Source organism: Ostrinia furnacalis, unplaced genomic scaffold, assembly GCF_004193835.3.
Source record: "Ostrinia furnacalis isolate ACB-3 unplaced genomic scaffold, ASM419383v2 OfSCF7578, whole genome shotgun sequence".
In the NCBI taxonomy this organism is placed as follows: Eukaryota; Metazoa; Arthropoda; class Insecta; order Lepidoptera; family Crambidae; genus Ostrinia; species Ostrinia furnacalis.
The window spans coordinates 167526-182354 of NW_021137817.1; the positions used below are offsets into that span (position 1 = coordinate 167526).

Sequence of the window (14829 nt, forward strand, 5' to 3'; positions counted from 1 at the left end):
TAATTTTCAATTTATCACATTAACCGTAACATATACATAAACTCATTTTCGCGCGAGAGTTTTGGCGGAGGCCCTTGAGGTAGTGGGAGTAGTCTTGAGGAAAAGCTCCTTCTCCCACGGCCAGTGGCATGCTAGAAGCTTGGTAATTCTAGCACCCGTAGGAAAATAAAAAAAAAGTTTACCAATACGTTATTAAACGTTTTTAATACTGCGGTAGGTGTAGTTTTCGATTTCGTTGTAAAAAGATAATACCACCGATCAAAGGCCGNACCTTATTATAAAAATATTACTCACTTGTGACTGTGCGGGCACGATGAAAGAGTCTCCGAAAGGGTCCGTGGAGGGAGTCAGCCCTTCAACCTGCGTGAGCCCCCGCCGCAAAGAGCACAGCTCTTGTTCTAAGTCCACCAGCTCTGCCACGCCCCTCTAGCCACTATAAGTCCCATTTATAAAACCTCACTCACTTGTGACTGAGCGGGCACGATGAAAGAGTCTCCGAAAGGGTCCGTGGAGGGAGTCAGCCCTTCAACCTGCGTGAGCCCCCGCCGCAAAGAGCACAGCTCTTGTTCCAAGTCCACCAACTCTGCCACGCCGCCTTCCCCGCTTGCTTCTGCGCTTTTAGGCGTGGACGTACTTGTCTCGCCGATTGAAGTTATCTGAGGACAAGGTAATACTAATTAGTGTTATTGGACATTTCACAAATGTGAAATCATGGTTTTAATCAAACCCTAAGATAAGTATTTCTCTACTCAAAAAACGATCTGTTTTTTCTAAATAGAATTCATAAATTCATAAAATTCATTTATTTTTGCAAATAGGCTTTTAAAAAGCGCTTTTACACGTCCCAATATTAACCCTACCACTGGTTTGGGACAATAAATGGGCCAGTGCTGAGAAGAAGCAGCGCAAGAAACTCAGTCACTATTGTCAGCCTCCTTTTCAAGGTTTTACAGTCTTTAAAATATACAAATTATAGTCATAAGTATTGATGCGAGCTAGGTAGTTAAACATTCCAAACATTTTTATCTTTTATATAATCATCAACTTTATAGTACCTAGCCCTTTTTCATTAAGGTGCCTTTTTCATTAAATGCGGCAATACGTTTCTTTTTCACACAACTTGCCAGCCGACGCAACGTGACGCATCTCATACACTAATCTAAACACGAATACACACACCTGTCGCTCGCGATATAACCACTAAAATGAATAAACCCGCAATATTTACGAATAAAATTGCTATTTGCTACATGGTGATGCAAAATAAATAAATCTAAATCTAAATCTAATGTCGTTTTACGAAGGTCAATTAAATTTAAGGTCAGTAACCGCAACGCATTTCAAAAACAATAAATGAGTTTAATTCGTCTACTTCGCACAATATTACATTGTCACTTGAAGTTCAACCCAATTGAAAAATTCAATCTAAGATCATAAGCAGATGCGGATGCGGTCATTACGACAAATAACGCTAATCGAGGCAATAACGTCATCATGTATCGCCCATGCACACTTTAGGGTCTATATTTTGTTAGTCCATTTCCTTTATAGGCCGTTCTATAGCTCATTTTGAAGGTCATTCAGCATCCTACAATTTAAGAAAATAATTTCACTCTTATTTAAATCTAGCCTTGACTGTGGTCAGCATTATCTTTGATTTGCATAATTATTGAAATTATTCAGATAATTTTCCTCAATCACAGAACATCTCTACATAGTCTCTCCGCTATCTGTACGCTTAATATCTTGTATAGTCCGTTAAGTTTTCTTATAAACTGGTTGTAATTCGGTAATATTCGTTAGCACATTATTATACGTTGCACTCATGTGAAGCAAGGGTGGATCGCTTGTTATCTATAAGACAAAATTGTGAAAAAATAATATCGAAATACATACATAACTATGTGAATCTTGCCGACGCGCAGAAATATCACATAATCAAGTTACGTAATTTGAATCAGAAAACAAATAGAAACGATAATAAATTCTGGCTGAATGTCACAAAACTTAATTTAAGCCGACTATCACTGCAGAAAACTTATAACATCAAGATAGACCTTCTCTAAACGCTAATGCCACTTTACAATGGAATAACGAATGCCGTCTGGGCTTAGCTGATGTTTGTTGACTTAACACTTAGCTATTTGGTGTTTTCACGGCGGCCGGCGCTCGCTACAAACATATCCATTAGTCACACAAACGGCTCGTGATCGCATGCTTTAGACGGGCATCATAATGTAAGCTGTGTAGTATGTGGGTCAGCACAAGGATGACATTATGTAGATAATTTTGAACGATTTACATGAATCGCCGTATTTTGTATGATAATAATGTGTCCGTTTGTGTAAGTAACCATATATAATAAGAAATTGGACAAAACACGTGCTAAAGAACGTTAAAAAAAAACGAGGAGGTCGCAATTGTTTAAAATTGAGACATGAATGGTAAAAATTGCCGTGTGTGGTTAGACGCAAGACCACTCCTACTCCTCCCGTGGATGTCGTAAGTGGTGACTCTTGGATAAATCTACGAAAATCTGGTCTCCGCAACTTCTTAGCCAGGGTAGAGAGAGTAAACTAAGTCCTGCATTTGCATCTGGTAAATTAAGAGGGCCGTTTTCCTGCAGACGAGATGATACCTGTGGGTCTAGACAAAGTGCAGATTATAATCTCAAACCAGTCGAAAAATGGTCGGAAGGCCTTTTTTTGTATGTAGTTATGACGGATTCGATTTTCGATTTGATCAAAAAGTGCAACTTGTCTAGGGGGGCTGATGATGATGATTCTTACCTTAGATTTGGTCTCCACAGCGGCGGCGGCAGCGTGGCGCACTAACGAGCTGGTGACAGTCTTTCCTTCTAGCTGCTGCTTGGCCATTTCCACCTCTTTCTTCTTCAGCTCGAACACTACTTGGAATAAGTCCCGCATCGCTATAACTACCTGCAATGATATAAACCATGTAATGGGATTGGTTAAAGGCTATTATAACCTGGCTATGGCTTTCTCCGGGATTGGTACTTATTTGGGTTCTGACGCAGAATGTGCACTTTGCAAAATGCTCACTTTATTTACTAATACATATTAAAGAAACAAACTCTTCAGCCTTTACTTGGCTATTTAGCATTCAAAATATAGCATAGAAGTGAGTATATTTCGAAGTGCACATTCTGCATCAGACCCAGTATTTGGAATTACCTAAGCATATAACAAATTGATACCTAGGGTAAGTGCGGAATTAAAGGATTAGGCTTAGATATTTGGTAGAATTCGAGCCATTTTTAATCTCGTTCTCTCATGACTAACCTAATGACATTTGCTTGGCATGCATAAATTCTTTTGCTATCTTATCCTAACTAAAGAATTAGGTACTTAGTAGCATTGTTATCAACCAGAAGTAGTGCAAACTGGACAGACAAAATAGCGTCCTACACATTACTCTTTATAATAAGAGACACGTTGTCCAAACCGATACGAGCATTAGTAATGTAGGATAAATTATCAGCAGTCCAAAGCTCAGTTTGTAAGACTAAACGATGTTTGATGAACCAATACAAATATAGCCAAAGGGCTAAAGCAGATTAGGTAGTGATTCGTGACTGCATTGTAATACAATAAAATGATTTGTAAAACATGTCGCCTAAATTGTCATACAATGCACTACAGTGTGGATTCGATGCTGTGATCATGTGTAGAACTGATACACTGAACTGATAGTATTTATTAAACTTGTACTTATGTCGCTACATGACTCGGTATAGCTTTAAAAATAAATGAAATCAAACATCTCACCCTGCGAAACATCGACTCGTTCTGGGATATTGTATTTTACGGAAATAAAATAGTTGAACCTTAAAATAATGTATTCAGTATAGTGGTTTCATGGTAAACCGTGTGGTTAGCGCAGCTCAAAAATTAAGTGCCAACAGCGCTTTTGCCAATAGCCCGTACCGGTTACCGACCGCACCATCAAAATTACAACTATGCAATGCGACGATGCGACAGGACAACATAATGTAATAAAAATAAAGGTTGAGCTCCTCCTCCATTTTATTGAAGTCGGTTAAAATAACAACTTACTTGACTAGCAGCCTTATCAGTCTTGATGCCGAAGAATCGGTGGCCCGTGTCGGGCGAGCCGAATATGTAGCCGAATGCTCGCGAGTCCGTCATGTCTTGCGCGATGAACGATATCTTGTGCACCGGGTGGTGGTACAGTGAGTCCTGGACGAAAATGTTGCGATTAAAGAAGCCTTTTAAAAAAAACATAATTACCTACATTTAAAAAGTCTACCGTTTCTCTTCTCTATACCTAACTTACAGGGTGCAAGTACATGAGTTGCATCAAAAGCGCTATATCTTTCGCAATGAAGAATTCACAGTCAAAATCTTGCAGTGCTGTGACTGACTACTTCAATTAGGTAGAGATTTTACACATCCGGAGTCTTCAAACTTTTTTTGCGGGTCTGATTGAATTTGATCACGAGCCCACATTTACGCCCGTATTCACAAACATTACTATGAGGTTTCACAGTGCGCGTGTGTGGACGCACAGGGTGACACACGATGATGGCTCGTATGGCCATCTTTAGTGTCGTAAATTAGAAAAGGTCGTGATTCTGCAGTGAAGACTAAACGATCTACTGATGATGATGATGATAATGACTTACACCAGTTTTATACCACCAGTGATCTTGTATCCTCTGCTTGTGTTTGCCGGCGGCTCGTATGGCCATCTTCAGTGTCGTAAATTAGGAAAGGTCGAGTTCTTGCAGAGGGGACTAACTAAATAAATAACCTGACTTACACCCGTTTTATCATCGCGCAGTCGCAACCCATCGATGGCCACGTGCACTTGTATCCTCTGCTTGTGTTCTCCAGCGGCTCGTATGGCCATCTTCAGGTCGGCTAGAGCCTCCTGGCACATGCGGTCTCCCCTAGCCTCGGGCACCTCGAGCACGCCTATCAGCTTGGCGCGAAACGAGACGCCCTCGCCGAGGAACCGACCGGGCTCGTTCTTGTCTGCACAGATAATGTAACGTAATAAGCTGAAAGAGGTTATTCCATGGCCAGTTTCACGAGAGTTTTGTTTTTATTTTGATCTTTAGAAAAAAACTGCCAGTATCTTTTAGCATCATGAAAATCGATTTATGAATATTTTTTGGATATAATTTGAATGTAATTTTAATTGATCCTGGATGCAAAACTGCCAGCATCATTTTGCTTCAAATAGGGAATACCGAGATATTACGCTTCATTATAATTGAGATGCACTGCTAACTGACATGTTTTATGATAACTAAAGTCCACTTCAATTAACGCACAGGCTACGGTTAATTACTATGTCACTCAAACATTGTTTGTAGCGTCCATAAAACATTTGTAAACTAATATCTACACCCATAAATTAAAACCATTTAACTCAGAAAACAAGCAATCTAAATAAAGCGAAACAACTTGGCAGAAACACAATTTCACATCACACTCAGTTCAGAAGAATGTAAGAACAACACCTTTGTTCAACAGACTTTTTGAATCGGCCTTTTTTGGTGTCATTTTTTATTCAGAGCAACGGGACCACGGCGCGCAAGCAACAGGAGTCGAGTGCAAAATAAAAGTGAGCGCGGTTGTCCTATTTCGGTCCCTGTTTACGGTGCATCATTGCTAGTTAAATTGAATTTCCTGTTTTTAAATTTAGAATCTGGATTCGTTGGGAACTGGCTGATACGAGTGGTTCTGGTTGCAGAATTGGCTACGGAAGCTTAAAAAGCCCTGTTTCAAAGACTCTATCAAATCCTATTTAGCATATTGATTTTTTTCATTTGACAATAGTCTGCATCTCATCTGGATTAGATGAGGTCTACGACGGAAAAGTCTCATATCGTAAGTACCCATTCGCTCGTGTCTAAACGACATTTAGATCAAAGTATTAATTGCAAGTGTCCAGACGGTTAATTTAGCAATTCACAGCGTTGTTAGTTTTTAATTGCAAAACCAATCACGTTTATTAAAGGTAAACACTACACAACCCTGTTAGTTAAGATCTATAACTGCGTAATTTTACAAGATTATGTTAGATATGAGATTAGTAAGTTTGTTATTAGGTAAGCCATCATCAAAATCTTACAAGTTTAAGACGAAGAGGAACCCTATTTAATCTAGTTTGTTTCTTTATAACAATGTATAAAGTATAACACTACTCATTCAGGTCATGTATGAATGACGTAGAGTTGTTCTACCTTGTACCTACCAAAGTTCTTCCACGCAACCACTGAAACATCTAATAATTTATTAGAGCATAAAATATTTAATAATATCGAAACAAATCTATTTGCTGATGATGAACAACAGCCAAATCCCAACTATCCCAACTAATATTATAAATGCGAAAGTAACTCTGTCTGTCTGTCTGTCTGTCTGTCTGTCTGTCTGTCTGTCTGTCTGTCTGTCTGTCTGTTACGCTTTCCCGCTTAAACCTCGCAACCGATTTTGATGAAATTTGGCATAGAGATAGTTTGAGTCCCGGGAAAGAACATAGGATAGTTTTTATCCCGGTTTTAGAAACAGGGACGCGCGCGATAAAGTTTTTGTGTGACAGACAAAANTAGCAGAATTGGCAACGGAAGCTTAGAAAACCCTGCTTCAAAGACTCTTATCAAATCCTAATTAGCATATTGATATTTTTTTCATTTGAAACTAGTCCGCATCTCATCTGGAGTAGATGAGGTCTAACGACGGAAAGGCTCATATCGTAAGTACCCATTCGCTCGTGTCTAAACGACATCCAGATTAAAGTATTAATTGCGAGTGTCCAGACGGTTAATTTAGCAGTTCACAGCGTTGTTAGTTTTTAATTGCAAAACCAATCACGTTTATTAAAGGTAAATACTATACAACCCTGTTAGTTACGATCTATGACTGCGTAATTTTACAAGATTATCTACACTAATATTATAAAGAGGAAAACTTTGTTTGTTTGTTTGGTTGTAATGAATAGGCTCAAAAACTACTGGACCGTTTTTAAAAATTATTTCACCATTCGGAAGCTACATTATCCACGAGTAACATAGGCTAAATTTTATTTTGGAAAAACATAGGGTTTAGGGGTCCACGGGCGCGAAGCCGCGGGCGGAAAGCTAGTGTTAGATATGAGATTAGTAAGTTTGTTATTAGGTAAGCCATCATCAAAATCTTACAAGATTAAGACGAAGAGGAACCCTATTTAATCTAGTTTGTTTCTTTATAACAATGTATAAAGTATAACACTACTCATTCAGGTCATGTATGAATGACGTAGAGCTGTTCTACCTTGTACCTACCAAAGTTCTTCCACGCAACCACGCAAACATCTAATAATTTATTAGAGCATAAAATATTTAATAACACCGAAACAAATCTATTCGCTGATGATGAACAAGAGCTAAATACTTCAGTATCCTTTGGAATAATGGTTATTGGAAAAAGATTTACAAAATCCATCAAAAACATGTGATTGTTTCGTGATTTTGTATAAATCCGGGTATTACTTACGACAGATTGGAAACGTGATCGGCTGAGTATTAATGCTGCTATCGGATCTAGTGTTGAATTCGAAGTTTGTCCCTAATAACCTCGATCAGTCAAATAGTTATTTTTTCCAGTCATAAATAAATTCCTAATTCACAAATCTATTGTGTCTAAAATAGTTGGCGAATATTTTTCCAATGTCTTGTCGGAAAATAATGTATGTTTTTTACAAATCACGAAAACGGCTCGACTTTCAGTCGTCTTACATAAAAATACACAAATCGTCAAGTTTGTGTTAACACGTTTACCATTGTTGTTTCTTCTGTGTTTCTCTATCGTAATATTTATAAAAAATGACAAAAATTCATTGAAGTAGGTACGTACGATGATTAAGTAAGCTTCTTCTTCGTAGCAGCATCCTCATGGCTGAGGACGGTTGAGGAACGTAGCCTATGTGGTCTACTTGTCCCATTAGATGTTAGTAATCTACGGAATAATACAATCTAAAAGAAAACTACAAATAAGATCATGTTTCAATTTCGTAAGTCTCTATGTTCTATGCGGTAGCGTTGATATTTCAAAAAATACGAAAAATGCTAACGTTCCATCAATCCACCAGTTTACATTACTTATTAAAATCAACCGAGATCTTTTCAGTCTCATATCTAATTGTTATACCGAAATGTTAATCGACTTTTGATAAAATAAGGTGCGAATCTGCCTATTTCCTAATGACTCTCCGAAATCGAGTATTTCTAAATAATTGTACCTAGCTGCGGTATTAACGATTAATCCTACACTAGTTAAAGATCTTGTGCTTTCGTAAATCAGGCGTAACTTGGTTAAGCGTTATCATGGCACATGGGCAGGCGAGTCTCATGCGACATACACATAAAAGCAAGGCGTTAATGGTGTATCAAGCGTACTGTTATCATACTCACCGAACTGCCGCAAGAGATGCTGGAAATGACACACCTGCATTATTCCACGTACAAACCGACAAATAGTAAGTTACGCCCCCGTCGCACCACCGCTCCACTTTCGCCACGGGCCCACAACACACCCTCTGTCCAAAATACCAGGGGTCACTAATTATGACATGGGACTAGCACGTGAAATGGCACACGACGCTAGCTGGGATATTACAGTTAGTAGGGAGAACCATACGGCCGATCCATGCATATTACATGTTACAACAGAAATCGCAAATTATAATAAAGCAAAATGCTATAACGTGGTCGATTTACATGGAGCGCTAGCTAACACCGCATGACCTAGTATTTGTAATTAAATAAAAACAAGAATATCGTAAGTGAAAAGCTTATTCGAGCTGTACAGTATACACGATGGGAACTCACATTTGCAAGGGCTGGTTTTCTTACGAAGGGTTTGCATTGGAAAGTCAGTCGGTAACTTGTGATTAAACATCGGGAACTTTATCTTTCGGTATCACTGAAACGTAAAGTAAATTCACTACTGAAATTAACACAGTTCGTCGCGATTTCACATCGGCGGCACTGTTCAGTAGAAATGTGAGATATTCAAGTTACACTATGAGATTTATTGATTTTTTTGCCGTCGGTCACGTTGCCGACGGGAGGTTTCCGGCGCATCGCGGGTTGGTTGATGAGCGAGCGCGAGTTTGCGTTTGCTGGTGCGATTAGACGATAGATAGATAATTTGGGTGTAGAACATTAGTTTTGGTTTGGTTGGACACAGGAGCTTCCCGGTCGCGGAGTACTTTGCTCTCAGGGCGCACGCGTGGGCGGCCGCCCGCGCCCTCAGCCGGCGCGCACTCACACACGCGCAAACCACCCCCAATCGATATTCGCGCCCATCGCCGTGCAACTCTAGCGTACTCGATGTAACCGAAAATTTATTTAATGACCCGGCTGCTTTCATGTAACCATTTCGTGATGGCATTTGAAAAATACTATACCCCTTTTTGATTAAATTTGAACTATTTAGGAAAACTTTTCTTTCATTGTATTTATATGTTTACAACAATTTGACTTTTGAACCCTAAAACATGCATAGTATATGTTTAATTATGTTTGTTTGTTGTTGGATCTTAATTATGAGCAACATGGTAGAAAATATGGTCATAGTCAGTTTAATAATTAACTTCAATTCTTAATAGCAAATGTCTAACTTCATTGCCTCAACCAGAAATATTTTATACACCAAATCATTAAGGTTTTGTAAATTTTGTACATAGAAATATGAATTGACACCCATCAAAGTGTTGTAGTGTTTAACAAGGGATGTTAAAGACCAGCTGTTACATAAACATTAATGAAACTCAATAAAGATAGTGAGTTTTTATACATGTAGAAAATCTATTTCATTTTAATTGAATTCAATGAACTAAAGGGGACTAGAGACTAATTAGAAAATCAGTAATTATTTAATAAAAAATTAATAATGCATATTCGAACAATTATTAGAAAAAAAATCTATTTAGATACTAAAGTACAACTAGTGAATGTGTTTACTCTTGATTAAGACTGTCCAGCAAAGAGTAAATAACTAAAATTCATTATCTACATAAACATTGTTTAATTATTTATTAATTTAATTGGCACTGAACTGCCAGAAAGTACAACTGTGAAGGCTGTATGATAAGCTAGATAGCCTCGTAAACAAACACAGTAATATTTTATTGTGATAACATTGTTGATCCATGTGACAATAAACAAAACATGCAGTTTACTGAATGGCCATGACCCTTTATGTACAGTTATTTCACAATGTAGTAAGTAGTTGTAGTCAGTGGCGTAGCGTGGCTTTTCGCCGCCCGGGGCCGTCCGGAAATCCGCCGCCCTTTATTTTAATTATAAATATTTTAAAGTTTAAATATTATATTGAATGGACTTCAGGTACACTATTCACCTTATTTGTTGAAAGTCAAAATAAACTACCACGCACTACTTCAGAAGGAAAATACATTAAAGAGAAGCAATTGCTTGAAACCCACAGGAAGTTTGATTTTCTTAAATAGCTCAGCTTTATTATAGTTAGGGAGGCGAGGTAGCTAAATGGCGTAATTCAACGGCGCCGTCGAGACCTGTCAAAATCGAAAGATAAAATAATTTCGAAAAGAAAAGCTCGTATGGCAAAAACCATTTTAGCGGTGGGTTTGGCGTGTACGGTTTTTCAAAAATGTTAAAAAAAACAGTTACTTGGGCATTCTCGAGCGCGTCAGATATTCATACTACGTATGCCCCGAGTGCCTCTGATAACAACGGTATACTAATCTGCCGGTTTGCGTGGTGGGGTAGGCATAATATAAAGTAGTCAAAAATGAAAAAAAAATATATTTACTCGAGCGCGTCAGATTTTCGGAAGGGGTGTTAAGTAGGCCCCAAGGAAGCTCCCTTTAAAAAAACTGACGATTTCGGCGTGATGACGATAAGTTACGATGAATTTATGAAAATGCAAAAAAAAAAAGGTTTTTTGAAATACTCGAGCGCGTCAGATTTTCATAGGGGAGGTTTATCTCGGTATCCTGAAAGCATATTTTTTTAATCTGACAAAAATGTTGGTGGGTACTCTTAATCTGACCGAAAAAGGTTTTTGGTTTCTTTTTTTTCCTTTCTTTCTCCTTGATAAAATGGGGAATTTATGCCAATAAAGCGATAGATACAACCAATGTAAATGTTTATTTAAACTTTTTTTTTGTAAAATGTATCGTTCGCGACTTATATGCCGTAACGCGTTCTTAGGAAGACGAAATGGCTTCTCCACACTTCCGGTCATGCGGAAACCGGCAGATTTTGTATTTTTAGTAAGTTTTAGATTATATTCTTCAAAATAAAAATAAAAAAAATCGCGCTCGAGCATTCCGGATTAACATTTTTTTTTACAAGTTCGCGACCCATCCAAAATTAAAAAAGTGGTTTGAAAAATGTATAATATGTATCGAAGCTATTTTTTTAAATAATTTGTTTGAATTCATTACATATTTGCAGCAAGTTACAGATTTAATTACTGCTAAAAGTTACCATTTTAGCTAGCTCATTTTGAATTTCGAATTTGCAGAATATAATAAATACACGGTTTTAAAAGTAGCTTAGATATGGCTTTAACTATTTACAAACCACTTTTTTATTTCGGTTTGTAACAAGAGAAATCACGAAAGATTATCTGTGGCACAAGTTTTAGAGGGGTAAGTAAGCTCCTTAAATATTTTTGTTACTATTACTTAAAAAAATAGATTAAAAATTTACTCTTCGTGCTTTTTTCAAAGCAAAATCTTTTACACAATTGTCGATATCAAATTGTATCTCATTTTCAATTGCCAGTATAGCTAGATTTGTTAGTCTCAACATAGACATAGTCGAACTTTTTTTTTCTTGTTCATGCAATGTTTTTTTTTCTTATCCGCCGCCCCCTTTCATATGCCGCCCGGGGCCATGGCCCCCCCTGCCCCCCCCAAGCTACGCCACTGGTTGTAGTTGTAAAAAATTGTAAATTTTACTTTATAATTTTGGTTAGCCAATGTTTTATACTTTATTGTCTTAGTACTACAATAAATACCTATAATATTATATTCATATTTATATTAGTTATTTAAATGCTTTTCCGGATATTTATTATTACATTTTAGGGGAATAATTAACATTGAGTAAACAATAATTAAGTAAAATAATTATAATTGTAGTTATTAATGTAGTAAAAGCTAACCTCTGACCATATATTCGAATTAAAATTGGTTTCTTAGATCCAATTATCTCTGACAGTTCTAAGAATAATCAAAGAAGGCTAACGCACAAATAAACAGGTTGCGAAGCCGGTCATGGTTCGCTTTTGTGCGTAAGCATCACGAGTTAACAACGTAAAAAAAGAAGATTTACAACTTACCTTTACTGCCAGCCATCACAAAGATAACATTTCATAGATGAAAATAGTTCATAAAGTGATTTAAATATCAATTTAATAATTCAAACACTGTAAAAGCACTAATTACTCCTAAAAACAAAATGACTACTAAAAAATATATTTATTTCTTAGAATCAAAGGGTGATAGCGACTTCCTTTTGAATGTAGGTATTCCGTGATTGTACCTATTATGTTTATTTGTTATTTATAACGTGATAAACTTGAATTTTAATTAATGTAGCTAGCGAAACTTGCAAGATCACAGCAAGCGAGCAACAGCTTCTGACGTCTCTCATCTGTGCGTCTGACAGTAAGTTCAGTAACTGTCAGTGAGGTGAGAATGAGAAAAGAGAACGAAACGGATCAAATGAACAAAACTCAACTTACTGTAAACTTTGTCAACAGAGATCAGAGACATGCAAAAAAGATTGTGCACTTAAAAATTGGTCACTCGACAAAAGTTGAGATGAACACGAAAAACCGGGTCTTCAGTGGATCTAGTCTAGACAAAGTGCACATTTTAATCGCAAACCAGTTGAAAAGTGGTCGAAAAGCCTTTTTTTGTATGAAGTTTTGTCAGATTCGATTTTCGATTCGATCAAAAAGTGCACTATGTCTAAGTAGATCCACTTATTATTATACTCTTTGGGCATGTTGTGCCCATCTGTCACTGTCAGTGTCAGTGTCTCAGTGATTGACTGACTGTCAAGTTTGTTTTGATCAGCGGTTTTGTTTTCGTCGTTTCGTGTTGTTGTTTGTAAAAATATTTAATTACAAACAAAGAATATTCTGAAAATGACTCTTGTATTCGATACAAATGATTGCTGTCTATTAGATCATAGACGATATGTAACAAACTTATACAGAAAAGTTGTGGACGACGAACAAGTAACTTCTTTTGAATTGAGTGAGAAGTTGTTTCACATAGTAAATAGGAATAATTCCAGGGACATACACAGAAAAAGAAAAAACAAGTCTAATGAGTATCATGAAGAGGTATGTAGGTACCTACCTATATTCAGTTAGATAATATAAATTCCATGTTAGGTTAGGACATTTTAAACTGATCACCCTTTACAATAATCATGCAACTCTGCCTTCCCTTGACTAAGAAGACGCTGTGATATTTTGGCAAAAATGTATGGTACCTATGAAAAATTCAGCCTAGCTTTTACTACTGCACTTTTTATCATAGGCAAGCAACACTGTTGATTGTGTCTATAGACAGAAATTAATTAGGCAATAAATACATATATCAAGACATATTTTTCATTATTTTCCAGACATTGAACATTAAAATGCAGTATGAAAAATTTTTGGATGAAATACCAATATCAATCAAAGAAGTACTTTGTAAAGAAAACCTTACAATTGATTCTTCAGAGGTTCTCAAACTATCCCAGTTGCTATGTGAAGGAACAATATTTGAGCACAATGGCCTGAATGGTGGAAATAATCTGGGAAGCCCTTTAAAGTGTAAAGTAAGGAATGAATATTTCCTAATACCTCAAAACTGTAGGTTTGTAAATGTAGAATTTAACTTAACTTTCATGTTAACCTCTAGGACATTAAAAATTATTTTTAAAGTGCTTTAAGAAATGTTTGAATTCATTTATTTTTTCATAATTTATCATTGTTAGTAAAAGTTTAATTTTTTTTAGGTTTTTTTGTGGCTGTGTTAAGGAGCAGTGCCCAAAGTTGGATGGCAATAAGTTTGACATACTTGTGGCTGATCCTCCTTGGTGGAACAAGTACATACGACGATTGAAGAATGCTAATGACAAATTGAGGTTTCATATTCCTTAAATTTTGTATTAATTATCATCAATTAAAGTTACTTATTAATTATTTATTACATTACAGTTATAATATGATGTACAATGAAGATATAGCCAGCATTCCAGTCAAGAACCTTCTAGCATCAGATTGCATAATAGCTGTTTGGTGTACTAATGCCCAAAGCAACATTGACGCTGTCAAGAATTTGATATTCCCTAAATGGGGTGTTGAGTATGTCACCACTTGGTACTGGTTGAAAGTTACCATAGACTTGAAACCTCTGTGTCCGTTCAGTGCTGGATGTAAGAAGCAGCCCTATGAGAGAATCATTCTAGGGAGAGTGGGCAAAATTAAAGATATACCAAAGGAAAAAAATATATTGAGTGTGCCAAGTGCTCTGCATTCACACAAACCTCCTTTGTTAGGTAAATATCTTTTTTAAATTGAAACTTTTACTGTGTTTCAGATTTTTTAAAATTATTAAAGACACTTATCATTTCTTGCAGATATACTGAAGCCATATTTGAATAAGGAAAACCCTGAAGCATTGGAACTGTTTGCAAGATATCTCCTCCCAAATACAACAAGTGTTGGATATGAACCTTTGAAATGGCAACACATATCATTGTATGAGAAAATTACAAGTGATACATAAATTAATTATTAA

The 14829-nt window shown here is 36.7% G+C and overlaps 2 protein-coding genes across 2 annotated transcripts; one reads left to right on the forward strand and one right to left on the reverse strand.

Moving 5' to 3' along the window:
• Positions 1-300: 300 nt before the first annotated feature.
• On the reverse strand, positions 301-8437 carry LOC114365223 (protein disabled-like). Its single transcript, XM_028321757.1, has 5 exons — positions 7887-8437; positions 4804-5018; positions 4077-4220; positions 2790-2939; positions 301-656 (listed from the first exon to the last, which is right to left on the reverse strand). The coding sequence occupies exons 1-5, from the start codon at positions 7972-7974 to the stop codon at positions 447-449; spliced, it is 807 nt and encodes a 268-aa protein (XP_028177558.1). The 5' UTR covers positions 7975-8437; the 3' UTR covers positions 301-446.
• Positions 8438-13102: 4665 nt separating this feature from the next.
• Mettl4 (Methyltransferase like 4) lies at positions 13103-14822 on the forward strand. The gene is made up of 5 exons (XM_028321769.1): positions 13103-13379; positions 13667-13902; positions 14045-14173; positions 14247-14587; positions 14669-14822. Exons 1-5 carry the CDS (start codon positions 13179-13181, stop codon positions 14815-14817), a joined length of 1056 nt encoding a protein of 351 aa, XP_028177570.1. The 5' UTR covers positions 13103-13178; the 3' UTR covers positions 14818-14822.
• The last annotated feature ends 7 nt before the right edge of the window (positions 14823-14829 follow it).